Below are 17,292 nucleotides of genomic sequence, written 5' to 3' on the forward strand. Positions count from 1 at the left end.
GGCAGTTATTGTTAAATCATTTTAGAAAGACAGCAGTTTGGAGCCAATTTTGCTGAGCTTTAAATGTAAGTTAAAAAACTGATAGCATTTTACCTTTAAGATGAGAGAGGGAAAACTGTAACCACAAGGGCTAATTTAAAAAAAAAGAAGGCTTTTGATTACACAAAAATATTTTTTTCCACTTAAAAAAACCCAATAAAACACCCTACATTTGGGGAAAAATAAAAACTATGTTCCTGACAAGGGCACAAAAAGTATTTGCTTTTTCTTACTTCCTGTAGATGTCACTTGAGCTTAGCTTTGAAGAAAGCTAGGGATTCTCTGAGGCAGAGGTGAGAAGAAAGAAGTACATCTCAAGTATGAGAGAGAGCCTGTACAAAGGCATGGAGAGGGGAGATTTTTACCCCATGCTTTCATCCCAGGAGTCCCTTTGCCTACAGTCACCCTCCCAGGAGCATGGCACAATGTGAAAAGCCAGCCACTGTTTTGTAGAACAATCCATGTGGAAATTTTATTTAGAATAATTTAGGTAGAAGTTACAACGTTGCAAAAGAATAAGCAATATTAAACTGTCTGGACTTCACTTTCCCTTGGCAGGTGACTATAAGCCTAATAATGATCTGCTGAATTCTGAACCAAAATTCCATGTTTTCTCCTTTTTGGATTGATTTCCTATCTTGGAATCAGGGGATCAGAGCTGGAATATTGGTTCTGCTAGTTACTCCTAGTCTTCTCCAAGGCAAAACACAAAATCTCTTAGGAGTTGATTTTTCTTGTCTATAAAATGATTAGGGTTGGACAAGATGATGTCCAAGGTCCTCTCTAGGTTTAAAACCTGTGTTGAAATCCAAACTGTCCTTTTGTGATTGGGTTTCAAAGCTAGCCCAATGTTCCCACTGTTGCCTTCTGTTTTCTCTGGCTTTTTGAGCCTTCTCCTTGGAGCAACTGGTTCAAAACGCTGCTTTGTTTCAGAGCCTGTAGATTGGACACATCCTCACTGATGACGGGGATGTCATCTTCCTTCAGCCCCTCAGCACTCAGGTCACCTTCACTGTCAGACAGCGCACACAGGAGGGTGTCATTTTCATAGGTTGGAAAGTAATACCTGAAAACACAACCACAAGTGTGTAAATACCCTCATCCTTAATGGGCAATTGCAGTCAGCTGCAGTCTATTCTGCTCTTGACAGTGAGAGCTAAAACACTTGCCAACAATGTATGCTGAGTTTTGTAAACACTACAAGCAAGACAACATTTGAATTGTCTACACTTTATTTTTTACTGGCAGACAACCTTGAGCTGGACAGTGACCAGGGACGATCCCAGTGAATTCCAAAATGTCATGCTTCCTTTTTCTTTCTAATATGTGGCAGTAAAAGGAGCTTCCCTTTCCCCAAGCCCTGGGATTCTTGCCCACTTGGCTTCCCTCTCCTCTTTCTGGGTCAGTTTTCCAGGTCAGTCAGGATCCAGATTTTCTAAATACATATGACTTGAGGAGAAAAGGACCACCATAATACACTTATTGAGGTCCAGCTGTTCCCTGGGTGACATTCAAACCAATTAGAGGAAATTAAAGGTTCTGGAATCATGGCCACACTCCAATATCAGAATAATTCCTGTTGGTTTCAAAAAAGCATTTGGATGATTTCAGGACACATTCCTACCCCATTCTTACCCATTATTTCAGAGGATATTAGGGAAAATGAAGTAGACATTGGTATCCGCAGCAGAGAGAAGGAATGCTTTCAAAATTTTTGAAAAGGAAAAGCGAATGAAAAAACAAAGATGTGGGGAAAAAAATAATAGAAGGGAAGAAAGGAGGGAACTGTAGGGGAAAGAGGGGAAGAACAGGGAAGGAAAGAAGGGAGGACAATCTACTTTCCCAGGCTTATTTCACATTACTACCATTCTAGTCAGTCTTGTACTTAGAGATAATAAGAGCATAGATTTTAGAGCTAGAAAGAAACTTAAAGGTTACTGGGTCCAACTGCCTCGTTTTACAGATTAGACAATTGAGAAACAGAAAAGTAAAGTGATGTAAAGAGGACCACACAACTAGTAAAAATCTGAGGTGGGATTAGTATTCTGACTACAAGTTCAATGTCCTATCAGTTACACCATGCTGTGGCTCACACTTGTCTTCCCCAAACCAGGCCTTTCATCTTTGCATAGATTGTCCCACATTCCATTCTAACCTCTTAGAATGCCTGGTTTAATTCAAGGGTTGGCTCTTGCATCACCTCTAATGGGAATTCTTTCCTGATCTCCCCTTGTAGTTAGTGTTTGCTTCTTCCTATTCAAATTACTGTGTATATACTTATTTGTTTACATGTTGTATTCCTTCAGTTTAAGAGGAAAAAAAAAGCTCCTTAGGATTGGGGCTATTTTTCATTTTGTCTTTGTATTCTCAGATCCCCATACACAATAGACATTGAAAAGATGCTTGTTGGATTGGAGTGGACAGAAAGGAAAGAAAAGATTGAGATTAGAGGGAAGGTACTGGAACATTCTGGCATATCGTCAGTACATACAGGTGCACCCACTGATGAATGATCAGCAATCTATTGAACTCTGAGTACCATCACTGAGTCCAAGTGATGGCTGTTGGTGCCACTTTCAGAGCCAAAGCACTGATAGATAAAGGAGACTGGAAGAAAGGAGAAGAGAAAGAAAGTGTAAGAAAGGAAGACGAGAGGAAAGAGGCAAAATAGAGTACAGAAAATTAAAGAAAGATTTCATGCGATATACCTATGGTCATAAGGGTGAAGACAATGAGATGTGTGGTGGTATGTGGTATTGTGTTGCCAGCAATTACTCCAGGCATCACTTAGCTTGTGGTTCCTTTCTCTACCTTTTGAGGGATGGTGGGAGTGCTGCCCAGTGTGTGTGTGTGTGTGTGTGTGTGTGTGTGTGTGTGTGCGTGTGTGTATGTGTGTAAAAACGCATCCAGTTATGTGCTGGGCCTGTAGGTTATGTCAGCCCTCATTCTCCAGGCCCACAATCACTTGCGGATCTGTATAGATCTGCTTTAAATATTCCATCAGAACAATATCCAAAGGCACAGGTCCTTTTGGGGTAATAACCTGCCATAAGCTATGCTGCTGCTCATATGACCTTGATGATCTAGGGAATCCCACACAGGAGGAAAGGAGGGAGGAAAAAAAAAGAAAATTAAAGCAAGATGCAACACTCGGTATTAAGTTGGCAGAGCAACATGGAAACTTAGAATCAAAAGGGATGTTGGGAGATAATGTAGTCCAATGGTGTCAAGCTCAAATAGAATGGGGGGCCACTAAATCATACACAAGGACCCCTGTTGGCATTATAGTCACTTAGAAGACTACAGATAAATTTTATCTGTTATTATCCATATCATATATGTAATCTGTTATTATATTATGCATTATTATAGACAATACATCTGTTATATTTTGTATATTATTTTTTATTCAATTTTTATTTATTTTGTTAAATACTTCCCAATTACATCTTAATCTGGTTTGGGTGGCACTCAGGAGAGTTGTGGGCCACATGTTTGATACCTCTGATACAATCTAACCTCCTCCCAATATAGGAATACTTTCTACAACAGATAGCCACCCCGTTTCCGCTTGAATACGTCCATGAACAAAAAGCTCATTATCTTAGGAGATGGTCAGTTCCCTCAAAGAGCTGAAATCTGCTTGCCTCTCTGTAACTTACTCATTTGCTCAAGTGTTTGTGCCTTTTGGAGAAACACAGAACAGGTCTATGCCCACTTGCACTGGACAGTCATGAAGACATTTGGAGACCTCTAATATGAATTCATCTCAATTTCCTACCCACTTAGGAAGATGCCTAGTTGAGGGATGACCCTTGGAATTCATAAGATCCTTTTCTAAGGATTCTATCTTGTGGGAGGGATAGAGTTCTATAGACTCCACTGCAGCAAGCACACTTTGCAGTGAAATACGGTGGAGATGGATTTGGAAGCAGAGGATGTGGGTTTGACTCCTAGCTCTGTCACTTTACCTGTGTGACCTTAGACTTCACCTTTTCTAGCCTCAGTTTCCTCATCTGTAAGATGTAGGGGTTGGATAAGATTGCCTCCAAAGGTCTCTTTCAGCTTTAAATCTATGACCCAAAGCATGCATACTGGAATCTTTGGGGGACTTCAACTTCCCAGGAGCCTTCTGAACTGGTGTTATTCAAGGGATATATAAGCTCTTATATGGCAGTTCCAGGGTCCCTCAAAATAAGCTTGAAATATGTGCCAGGCCAAGGGATGCTTATAGGATTATCCAAGCAGTTGAAAACTAGTCAGTAAATTTAAAAATATTGAAATGTAGGAGGTAGGAAGATGGGGGAGGATACTTACTGTGGCTGATCCCATGTGGTTCTTTCAGGAAGCATTGATATATGTTTAGTTTTCTCCATGTGATTCCTTAATTCAGCTTTGGATGTAAATTTCAAATGGCACCCATAACATCTACATTGGTGAACTTCCCTCCGAATGAAGTTGACCAGTTTTACTTGCTGATAGAAATGTAATCCTGGGAAGATGACAGGAAGTAAAATCATGCCAGATGATTCATTAGACAGTTGCTTTTGCACTGTTAGAATTTTTTAAAAAGTCAATTAGACTTTTCACAGTAGCCTAAGAAGGATTGAGAATGCATTAGGCTATCTGGACGGGTGAAGGGGGGTTGGAAAAGGTTGGGCCTAAGAAGAGAAGCATGCATATGACTTCAGTAATATAAAGTAACCAAAGGAAAAAAATGTACACAAAGTCCAGTGGTGCTGAGAGGCAAGAAGTGGTCACTTGCGTTTGCACCCATTGTTGATAAGCAAGTTACCAGGCCTCTTTGTGCTACAATGCTTCTGTCCTCCCTAGCCTGAGAAATGTGCAACACAATCTGTTCATACCCAAGGCATCCTGGGTTGGCTGTGGATAGTGCCATAGACTGACTTGAGGAGTTTCAGTTGGTCAACATTTTTTCTCTAGTTCTAGAGCTATATTAGGTATAACTATTGAATTCTTCAGGCCTGCCCTTTTAAGAGTAGTATGCCAAAGAAGGTGAATTTGGAGCTTCTCAAAGGGTCATCAATATGCAAAATGAATCAAATAATCCCTTTATATCAGTGATTCCTGACTCGTTTTTTTACAATACTCAAATGTATCCAGTTGTTGCAAGAGGAGATAAACAGAATGATAATACTTTTCTTTGACTTGATATACAAATAAAAATACAGCACATGATTGTGGGGAGGGGTCATGTTTCTCAATAGTGGGCCATATGATCAGGAATCCAAACTCTTCCACTGATGCATACTGGCAGCACATTTGTAATTCATTCTTGGACAGTTGTCTGGCACACTGAGAGGTTAAGTGATTGCCTATGGTTATGTAGCTAGTATCAGAACTAGGATTTGAACCTTGGTTTTCTGGACTCCAAAGTCATTCCTCTAACCATCTTGCCATGCTGCCTCTCTAATTTTAATTACAGTTATTAATTTATCCAAGTATGGTAGCATGAAGAAGCCCCACGATGGTGGATAGAGAGCCAAAAAGACCTGACTGCAGGTCCCACCTCTGACCCAGGCTGGCTGTGTGGACTGGCAAGTCAATCTTTCAGTGATCTAGGTAACCCTCTAATAACATAAATTGCAAAAAGGGTGCTGACCTGCACTGGAGGGATATTCTTTCCTGAGGAGTTCTTTATACCAGGGGAATTGCAGTCCTAGTCTCAATCCCTGGTTCTTATGGTAGCATAAGATATCAACAGGGTCAGTGGTAGATAGCTGGGTCTTTTAGTGTTCATGTGTGCCAAAGAATTAAGTTTTTGCATTCTCTAAGAAAAAACCTCAGGAGATCTGTATTCCTAGGATCTCTGGGAGCTACATACATTTGGCTCATGGGCTGCATATGGGTTGCCAGCTTGGGATAAAGCAGTTGTAAAGAGGAGCAATAAAGGGTGTAGAGAAGTCAGATAACAAAACAATGGGAGACTGACATTTCAAAATGCCTGGGAAAAATACTTTAAATAGAATCCTCTGCTATATATACATGGAAAACATTTTGGGTGATAGTTCCCATCTCTGACTCTAGAATACTGTTATAGTTTAAAAGAAGGTAAATTTAGATCTTCTCAAAGTCAAGAAAAGGTAGATCTCTCCCTCACTCCCTTTCTTTATACATATGGCTTAAAGTGTATGTATATATATATATATATATGTACATATATACATACACACATATACACATATGTATGTTATATGTATACATAATATATATACATAAAGAGTTTTTTCTCTCTCTCTCTCTCTCTGTAATTTTTAAAAAGACAAAAGAATCCAACAAAACACTCGATCTTACTACCTTCTAGTAGTACATAAGAAAAGCACATTTAAAATCTGTGGATTGTTTTAGTGAAAAATGTTTCATTGCAAGGTAGAGTATACCATACTCACCAAGTTCTGATTTTATTTTCAGAAGATCGAATTCATGTGCATCCTGTAAATAAAAATTAATTATTCATTTATATACATTGCTACACAAATCCATAATCTGGTGAGTCCTTTCATCCTTCATGTTGAAGTTTTGAACAGAAAAGTGAGCTTACCTCACTCCTAGCAGTACGAGTTCCTTCGAAGCTCAACCTGTGTCCACCATCTTCCTTTTCTGAATTCTTTAAAATCTAAGTGCTACTTAACACAGCCCAGCAGAAATTGATCAGAAAGACTTGAAACACCTCTTCAGAAGCTATGACAGTGGTAGAACTATTTCTTAAGCATGTCCTACATCTATTCTATCATCTGACCAAAGATGTCCTCAGTCTTCTAGCAGCATGTGTCTATCACTCCTGCACTCTGTATTAAGGTACTAGAAATCCACCATACTTGATAACCTTGAAAAGTTACCCTTCTTTATTTTATTAAGCATGTGTTGTGCAAATGGTCAACTCCTTCTCCATCTCCCCAGACTCCCTCCAAAATACACTGACTTCTTTGATTTCTCTAAAATAAACCCTCTTATCACTTATGAAATACCTGCTAAGGAGGCTGCATTGGGAATTTGGGGAGGTAGAATGAACTAGATAACCTTGGAGGTCCTTTTCAACGCTGTGATTTTGTTACGTTTCCATGTTTGTGAAGCTCTTGTAATCATTCTTATATCATAAATTAGGAGTTCTTCACCTGGAGTCTATCAACTTATTTTTGAAAAATATTTTCATAACTGTATTTCAATAGAATTGGTTCCCTTTATAATTAATAAACTTGTATTAAGCCCCTCCTATGCGCTAGACAAAAAGAGGCAAAAGACATTCTCTGCCTTCAAGGAGCTTAAAATCTAAAGGGGAGGGTGACAAAATACAAACAAATACATACACAGCAAGCTATATATAGGATAAACAGCAATTAACTAACAGTGAAAAGGCCCTGGAATTAAGAGGGGCTAGGGAAAGCTTCCTGTAGAAGGTAGGATTTTAGTTGGGACCTAACAGTAGCTAGAGAAGTCAGTAGTCAGAGCACAGAGCAGAGAGTGTTCTAAGAATGGAGAACATCTAGAAAAAATGCTTAGAGCTAAGTCATGTACAGTTATTCCTTCCACATCGCAGCAGTTAGGGACATGGCACTCCTGTGATCTAGAATCCGCATAAAATTTTTTGGCCCTCCCTTCATACCAGACAAGTCTGAATTTTTTTTTGTTTTTCTTTTACGGAGTATTTACAGACCTTATTGTAAAATCAGGGTTAAGTATTTGGTCATAGGCAATAATATACATATATTTTATGCATTTCTGAGTTTCTAAACTTTTTCTGTGCCTAAACTTTTCTGGTCTTCACGTGTCATCTACAGCTTCGGCAAAACTCCCCCCAAATTCCCATTTAATTTCTTATGTCAACCTGCGATATACTGAAATTGTGATGGGGAAAATTGTGATGCAGAAAGGATAACTGTTGTGTCTTGATGGTGAAGCAGCCAGGAGGTCACTGTCACTGGAGAGTGAGGTGTAAGAAGACAGGAAAGGTAGGAGGGGGCTATTATGAAGGGCTTTGAATGACCAACAGAGCATTTTGTATTTTACTCTGGAGGCAACAGGAAGCTACTAGAGTTTATTGAGTTGGGGGTGAGGAAAGTGTGAAAGTGTGTGTGTGTGTGTGTGTGTGTGTGTGTGTGTGTGTGTGTGTGTGTATGATGATGATTAGACTTATGCTTATAATTCCTTGTATCATGTTTCAAACATTTAAAAACATTATTCTGAGAAGGGGCTCCTAGGCTTTACCAGACTGACAAAGGAGTCCATCCAACTTCTCTTGTGTCCTTTAGAGTTCCCCAGGAGCTGCCAGAGGCTTGTACTAGATTTTTTGGGGTTATTCCAATCTTCGTTAGATTCTTAAGGCTTCCACGAAGGAGAAGAGGATCAGATTTTGACTTAGATTAGATTTAATGTCTAAATTCTAGATCCTTCTTCTTTGCTGTAAAATCCAAGAGTGAGAGCTGGAAGGGATCTTGAAGATCAGCCAACCCACCCCCCTCATTTTATTCATAAGGACCTTGAAGGCCAGAGAATGACTTGCCTAAGGTGAGCTAAAAGCAGAGACAGGATTTGAACCTAGGTTCTCTGACTCAAAAATGAGTGCTCTTTTCACTCCACCACAAAGTTCCCCAGCCTACAGCATGCGTGAATGATAGATTCATGGTTTATGGATATTTTGTTGTTGTTTTGACTTACATGCTCATAACAGGCAATGGCCACATTCTTAACTCTCTTTAGGCAATGTTTAGCCTAAGCATTATGTTGACATAGGCACTCCATGCTTTTGGTAAGTTCATCGTCGTCCATCATCATCATCATCGTCCATCATCATCATCATCACTAGCATTTCTATGGCATTGTAAGTTTTGCCCATTGCTTTACATATATTATGTCATTGATCCCCATAGCAACTCTGTCAGAAACGTGTTACTTTTATCCTTATTTCACAGATGTGAAAACTAAGGGTGAGAGGGGTTAAGTGACTTGCCCAAGATCATATGGCTAGTAGATATCTGTGGTGGGATTTGAACTCAGGCTTTCCTGACTCCAAGGCCAGCACTCTCTCCACTGTGTCACCTACCAGCCCTAGGTCATACAAACAAAAAATTATTCCACTGATACTGGCTGGATAGCCATGTGTCAGAGATGTCGCATTGGATATCTCCGTATCGTTCGGCAGGTTGACTTCTAAGTTTTTCTCCAACTCTATGAGTCTGTGAATTGGCAACCTCACAGGCAGTCACCTGCATCAGTGACCAGGTGCCGCTCTATTTCTTATGCTTGAAGGGCATTCTGCTTCAAGAAGCTCTGCCTCCACATGGGTTAGCATTCATGGCCCCATGACTGCCTTCTAGGCAGAGGCAAAATTATAAGCATATGATCCTAGCCTTGTTTGTCTTGCAGTTTTAATTTGGTTTTAAAATAGAAATAGGTAGTAGCGAATGAAAAGGAAAATTCTTAACTGTGGGATATTTCCAGTTTTCTTTATAAAAATATGACCCTGGGACTGTTTTTCCACATTGCTTGCACTACAGCTTTGTACAGCATAGAACAGATTTCTATAATCTCTCCCCAGACTTGGACATATCTCTGCCTACACTAGTTTGAGTGCCTATCTTGATTCATATTTGACTTTCTGGGCTAGAATTATACTAAAATTCCCCTAAAAGCTTAGCCACACGTTGGATCGTTAGATTGCATTGAATGGATTACATGCTGTCCCCATACTTCCAAATCTTGCCTTCAGGACAGGGATAGAGAAGAGGCTCTAGGCAGCTAGGGAGTGCAGTGGATAGAGTACTGGGTCTGCCCTTGGGAACACTCCACTTCCTGAGTTCAAATCTGACTTCAGACACTTACTAGCTGTGTGACTCTGGGAAAGTCACTTAACCCTATATGTCTCAGTTTCCTCATCTGTGAAATAAGCTGGAGTAGAAACTGGCAAGAAAACCCTGAATGGGATCACAAAGAGTCAGACATGACTGAAAAATGACTGAATAACAAGAGGCCCTAGCTATAGGCTGTTAGGTTGAAGTAATGATCTGCATTCTTTTTATACAGCAAAGTACAAATCAAATGACCAATACAACATCTCACCTCCATGTGGATATATAATTTTTCAGTAGTATCTGCTTGTTTTTCACAAAACAAGCAAACAGCACAGACAGGGTATTCTTCCCAATCAGACCAGTCACTGCATGCAGAAAACATAAAACAGAGATTGCCTTCATTATTAGTTTATCAGACCACAAAACATTAAAAGCAGCAAAACAATGGTAGCTGGGCTATGGAGGAAGAGGTACACTCATCCGTTGTTGGTGGAATTGCAAATATGTAGAATCTGTTTGCACTGCAATCCAAAAAGTAAAAGTACGTGATACAAGCCATAAAACTATCTGTCATTGGAAATATACCTGTGAGCATTGTCAGAACAACAAAAAAGAATTATTTATTCTAAGATTTCAGCAGCAGAAATATATTTATGTGTGTGTGAGAATATATATGTATATGTCTACCTATATACATGTATATACAAATGTATGTATATAATTTAAAAATATGTGTATATATGTGTATATATATGTATTATATATACACATAAAAATATATAAAATTAAAAGCCAGAAACAGTCTAAAGGTCCAGTTGTAGGGGAATGGTTAAATAAACTGTAGAATAAGAATGTAATAGGATCCTGTAATATAGTGGAGTCTGCTGAGTATGAGAGATACAAAGAAATCTGGAAAGACTGAAATAATGCAAAATAAGCAAAACATGAAGAATGGGAGTACAGCCTAAGTATCACCACCAAGAGGAAAAGTAAATGAAAATGAACAGAGAATCCTGATAAGGACCTGGAGGGAATAGGTGAATTGCTATGACTATCGATTGAAATTAATTAATTTAAAGGTAAATAGCTATTAGGCAAATTTAGCTGGTTATTTTGCTGTTCACGGTAATGCTTTCGATAAAACATTCAAAACAAACAAATCTATGCACTTTTAAAAACAGAGTGTGTACGTGGGAGGTGTGCCCAAGCCCTCTGTGCCAGAGCCCTCTCAGCTCAATGGTTCATAGGTGGGTGGCACTGGTCATTAGGTTCTCCCCTCCCAGTCTGCCTGAGGGAGACCAGCCAAATCTTTTTCAACCTTGACATTTACCCAGAGATTGTCACAACACATTATGTTTATCTTTTAGCTTCTGAAATTCTAAGAAGTACCATGAAATTAATATAAATGACAAACAGGTGCTGATCCTTTTTCTCATCTTCTCCTCTCCTCCAAACAGCTATCCCACTACTGAACGAGTGGGAATCATGAAACAGCAGTTGTTTCTGGCAGACTCTGTTCTGAGACAACTAGGTCTAATTTGCACAAGGAGACATATCAAGGGATGTGTTAACTACAGCCACTGAGTGTACACACAGTCAGGCAAGATGCTGGGAACGTGTTTCTGCATGACAAATGGGGCACGCTGCATTTCAAAACAATCCTTTTTTTTTCCCCAATCACAGAAATAACGGTTATTTTACCAGGAGCTCCTGGGGAATCTTGTAGTAGAGCAGACATCCCTTTTACCTCCTTTCTCTTTTGAAATGCTAGTAATTAACTTCAGGGAGGTAGGTGTTAGGGGATGTACTCTTCTTGAATTCTACCCAAAGAGCAAGGAAACTTAGTACTTAGAAACAATAGCTACTCGAGAAGCCACTGACTTCTAGTGGGGTCTCAGATGACTCCTCTTCCTCTTTTCTTGGTAAAATTAAGACTGATGAATTAATCAATTAATTAATTAAGGGGAAGACTCCTCTCCCTCTTTCCCAGTAAATATGTGTGTGGGGAGGGGTGGTAGTCAGTATGAGCTCCTCATTCTGTCACTCTTGTTCATGAGATACTGTGGCACGAAAACATAAACATTTTACTTCATAAAATATACTAACTAGGGTGCCCTAAAGAAATGCTGTTTTCCAAAGTCTAGAGAACCTACTAACCAGGTCCCCTTTAACAAAAAAGATGGCAGACCTTCTGTTACCCAACTTTGGTATTCACTTTAATAAAATATTAATTCGAACCTCAGGAGAACAAGAAAAAATGTCAATTTGTAATGAAAATGGCATAAGAGGCGAGCAATTCTTAAACTCGATAGCTGAGATGAAGAAGATATAGGTGATTTGAGTTAGTCTTAAGATAGGATGAACAGTTATTCCCCCTCCTCCACTTCACAGATAAATTATCAGGGTTAAAAGGGACCTCTGAGACTAAACAAGAATCCCCTCTACAACGTACCTGTCCGGCAGTCTAACGTGTTTGAACACTTTCAGTGATGGGAAACTACCACCTTCCCCAGCCATCCTACGCCACTTTGTGACAACTTTAATTGTTAGCAAGTTCTGAATTTGCCTGAGTTTGACTCTTTGCAACTCCCACCCCTTGCTCCTCCTGGTTCTGACCTCTGGGCCAAGGAGAGCAAGTCTAAGCTTTCTCCCATATGACATTGCTTCAAATATTTGAAGCCCCTTCTCCCCACAAGTATTCTCTTCTCCCTGATAAACATCTCTAGTTCCTTTGGTTGATCCTTGTTATAGTAGCAATTTCATTCGTTCTCACTGCCCTCTTCTGAATTCTTTCCAGTTTATCATGTCCTTCTTAAAATATGGCCCCCAGAACTGAACATGATACTCTGGATGTAGTCCAACCAGGACAGAGTTGACAGTAATTGGAGTAGTCCCAAGATCGCTTCACTTTTACTTCAAGTTTTTAGACCAATTTAACAATGCAAGACACCATAGGATGCAATTTCCTCACTGAATTATATATCTCTCTATATACATACACACACATAGATGCACACACATACATGCTCTCAATAAACCAAACAGCCTTAATGGCAAAAATCCTATCTAGTAGCAATAACAACTGCCTTCACTATTGTTTTAGAAGCTATTTTGAATTAACCAATATCAAATTGTTGAAGTTTTGTTTAATTCTACTAAAAGATCTGCTGTCAAATAACACCAAATAAGAGTCAAGTCATTGAATTCATGGTCCAGGGAGAAACATGTCTCTGTTACTTCTCTTTAGGCAACACATTCCCAAACATTAATTTTAATTCTAGTTAAAGAAGTGGCCACGAACAATAGCAGCAATTCTTACTCTTCCTGATGGTCTAGCAGGTCTCGATCATCTTCCAACTGAACTTCTTCCCAGGACTTTCCAAGCTCCTGTGTAAGTTAAGATAAAAAGATTAGAAAGATAAAGAAAAGGATTAGTATGTTCACAAAGCTGCTAGAGGATTCCCAGTTCTGTTGCTGACTTTAAAACAATACAGACTTTGAAAGATTTATGCAGATTTTATGCTTGCCCTTCTGACAATGTCTTCCCTACAAGAAAGGAGAATGGGAATTCTCTAAAACTTCAACAAACACAATTTAAATTGAAGTTCATTTTAAAAATAAGCCAAAGAATCACCCCACTCATCTTAAGTTGCTGATTTTTTTTTAAAAGATCGACAATTCTAGATTAAATGTACTTTCTGGATTCTTTTAAAATGAGGCCCACATCACTATCCAACTAAAATTTTAAACCACCTCCCAAGAACAAAGGACCGGAAATAACTGAGTGAAAAATCTAAACAGTCCCTGCCCTTGAGTAGCTAACATTCTGCTGAATCTAAAGTATTACATAGCATTTGCAACATCTTTGATTTGGGTCATCTAAAGTAACAGAGTAAGCCAAGGAGAAAAGAATGGTTTGCATTTTCAAAATTGGGCCTAGTGACAGACTGATATCTGATGTCTCATGTTTGCCATCTGACAATCAACCAAGATAACAAGCTTTTTCCTCATCTGACTTGACTACAGGGGATGAATCTCTCAGCCATAGTAATTCTCAGAGACCACTTACTGGCTAGACTAGTGAAATATTGATCTATTAACAACATGACAAATTTTTTCTGTTGTTTCCAGAAAAAATGATCTAAGTCATGAAGCTACATACTAGAACCCATTTCCTTTTTCCTTCGTGTAGTAGTGAAAGTGATGCTCGAGTAGCCTTGTCCCTCATATGTGAAGCTGGACCAAAGATGCTTGGTTCAACATTTTCTGTTTTCTCCTCAAATCCTGCCCCTCAGTTTCAGCAGATCTTATTTATACCATCTTACTGCCATCTGTTCCTTTTCTGCCCTTTTCTGCTCCAGTGATCTAGGCAAAAACAGCTTGCATACTAGGCTGGGGAGGACAGGGTGTAGTGGGAACATTACCTTTCCCAAGGCAAGTCAAGCCTGAAAGTTATGGGGGTAAATGGAGCATTAGACTTACTCCCCCTGCTTTTTAAAAAGATGAGGAAACTGAGGCCCACAGATGTACAATGACTTACATAAGATCAAACAGCTAAAGGCAGAGACAAGAGTCTGGATTGGGAATCAGAGCACCTGAGTGTAAGTCCCAGGACCACCACTCACTACTTATGTGATAGTTCTCTTGACTTTAGTTTTCTTGGCTGTGAAATAAGGGGGGATGGATATGATTACCTTGGAATTACGGTTAGCTAAATCTATGATCCTACTATCCCTACACTGGCATGGCCCTATGTTTCTTTTATGGAAAAAAAAATTTGGCCCAAATTTTCAAGTTCTGGTATCACCTTTGAATACCAGTGCCTATGAAACTGTCTTGATTGTGGTAGGTGCTTTATGCATGTTGAATTTAATATTCAAATAAAGCAGACTATGGTATTCAAATATCCTCACAAAACCAAGGACTACTATTGTTACCAGAGGCATTTTCCTCCCTTTATTTGAGGGAGGGGAAAAGGAGGCCGGAATACGTGTGAAAAGAGAGAAAAATAAAATAAATACATCATTTGTCAACTTAATGAGAGGTTTCAGAGTTGTCACAATCTATCAGGTTAATGATGCATGAACTCAAATGTCATTGGATGCTCTTTAACACTAAGTCTTTGGAGTAAAGATGGGGTAGTTAATCCAGAAACATACAACTATGGTGTAAACTCTGCAAAATAACAATAATGGTGTATATTTATGTAGCATGTTATAAAGAGCACACCACTGGCAAGAACCCTTAAATAACTGTGCCACAACATAACCAACCAGATCTTAGTGAACGGAGATAGAAGTAAGGTGCATTTGGGGCAGCTAGGTGGTATAAGTGGATAGAGTGCTGGGCTTAGATGCAGGAAGACCCAAATTTAACTCCAACTTTAGACACTTACTGGCTTGTGTGACCTCAGGCAAGTCACTTAACCTCAGTTTCCTCATCTGTAAAATGGATATAATAATACCCCCCCTTTGACCCCCCCATTGTTATGAGTATCAAATGAGATGAATTGTGAAGTGCCTAGCACATAATAATACACACTATATAAATGCTAGCTATCATCATCATCATCATCATTATATCTGGAGCTAGCTGCATCAAGTCCTTTAGGTATTAAGGTATCATTAACTCTGGAACTGAACTGAGGCCTTATTGGCTATGGTCTGTCTCATTGTCAAGAGTTTCTGAATAGGGGACAGACCAAGACATCTTCTTGTTTAGTCATTTCAGTCATGTCCAACTCTTCATGACCCTGTTTGGGGTTTTCTTGGCAGAGACACTGGAGCGGTTTGCCATTTCCTTCTCCAGCTCATTTTACAGATGAGGAAACTGAGGCTAACAGGGTTAAATGACTTGCCCAGGTCACACCGCTAGTAAGTGTCTGAGGTCAGATCTGAATTCAGGAAGATGAATCTTCAAGATTCTAGGCCCTGTACTCTATCCACTAAACCACTTAGCTGCCCCAGGTCAATGCATGAGATAGAATTCCTCATCTGCAGTAAGGAAGATGTGGGTTCCAATCCCAGCTTCTGATGATTGCTATTTGTGTCACTTAAGCTCTTGATGAGACTCAAGTATCTCCTAAGTTCTAGACAGGTTCTGATCTGCATGGGTGGAGGAGACAAAAAACATAGATCTTTCACCAGTAAGTACCCAAGGATGATCACTGTGGATCACCATTCCCTTCTACTCCTTAGATGGTTGTTTATCATTAAATTGCTTGATCAAAAAGTGATAAGAAAACATCTCGCACCGCCAAAGTAATTTGTAATATCCTTTGAACTCAGTACAACATCCAGGGAATTATCCAGGAAGTACAGCAGAAAACACATTCAGCTATGGAGGGAAATGGAAATGGAACCCAAACAGTGAATTAGGAAAATAGCTATTTGTACAAAACAAGTACCCAGACGTTTACGTAAGTCTCTCTTATGGTACGGCTAAGTTAGCCATTTACTAAAGGACCAGGACTCAGAGGAAAAAAACAACACACATAACTTTCTAATTAAGAGATCGTGTCTGGTAATGAATCATATCACGAAAGTACAGAACAGGAGAAAAACAAAGTTGGGAAGGCAGGTCAATAAAGCCTTGTGGTCCACCCCCTCAAACCTCTGCATCAGATGGCTCATGCGAGGGTTGGAAAGAGTATGCGATATGAAAGGCAGACCCACACCCACACCCTTAGACAAAAGTGGGTTAGGAACAGAAGAGGAAGCCAATGTGTTTTAAATGTGAATGAGTTCTTTTATGACAGAGACCTACAAAGAGAGATCCACGAAGATTCACTCAAGGTCTCGAAGTCACTAGAAGCAGCTTGTTTTTGTGTGTCTTAAGGGAATTTTTTTTTTTTTAAATCAAGGAATGCTGAAGCTTCGTTGGAAATAACAGCCAGAGCCCTACAAAACGCGGCACGTGAAGACAATGTAGCTGGTACCTGGATATTAATGTGAAAGTAAGGAAGAGTCAGGAACACCAGAGTTAAAATCCAGCCTTACACACTTAAGTGCCGTATGACCCTGGGCAAATCACTGAACTGGTGTCTGCCTCAGTTTACTAATAGGACCTAACTTGCAGGGTTGTTGTGAGAATCAAATGAGACAATATTTGTAATTAGCTGAGCATAATACTTGGCACACAGTAGATGCTACAGAAATGCTTATTTCCTTCCCTTCACTCTACCTCCTTAAGACAGGAAAAAAGCTGGAAATAAAGCTATCTAGCTTACAGTGGCCTAACTATCCTGAGTGTTATCTCAGCCCTTTCCATCCTTCTGTGGGGGAGGGTGGCTCTGAGTGACCTAGACCATGTAAATGACCTAACGAAGCAGGTAGAATCAGAAAACCTGGGTTCAAATCCCGGCTCTGACATTTATGATCTGTGAGACCTTAGGCAAGTTACATACCTTCTTTGGGCCTCAGTTTCCTCAACCGTTAAATGAGTG

The 17,292-nt window shown here is 39.6% G+C and overlaps 1 protein-coding gene across 1 annotated transcript in view; it reads right to left on the minus strand.

The window, feature by feature from the left end:
• Positions 1 to 484: 484 nt before the first annotated feature.
• Positions 485 to 17,292, minus strand: part of ZNF277 (zinc finger protein 277) — a 162,406-nt gene continuing 145,598 nt past the window's right edge. Inside the window, exons 8-12 of the mRNA XM_036762166.1 lie at positions 13,168 to 13,235; positions 10,117 to 10,213; positions 6,450 to 6,492; positions 4,357 to 4,531; positions 485 to 1,105 (exon numbers count right to left, since the gene is read on the minus strand). Of these exons, the coding sequence (XP_036618061.1) occupies positions 880 to 1,105; positions 4,357 to 4,531; positions 6,450 to 6,492; positions 10,117 to 10,213; positions 13,168 to 13,235 (609 nt within the window). The 3' untranslated portion in view covers positions 485 to 879. The remainder of the gene's footprint in view (positions 1,106 to 4,356; positions 4,532 to 6,449; positions 6,493 to 10,116; positions 10,214 to 13,167; positions 13,236 to 17,292) is intronic.

This window comes from Trichosurus vulpecula, chromosome 5 (genome assembly GCF_011100635.1).
Source record: "Trichosurus vulpecula isolate mTriVul1 chromosome 5, mTriVul1.pri, whole genome shotgun sequence".
NCBI lineage: Eukaryota > Metazoa > Chordata > Mammalia > Diprotodontia > Phalangeridae > Trichosurus > Trichosurus vulpecula.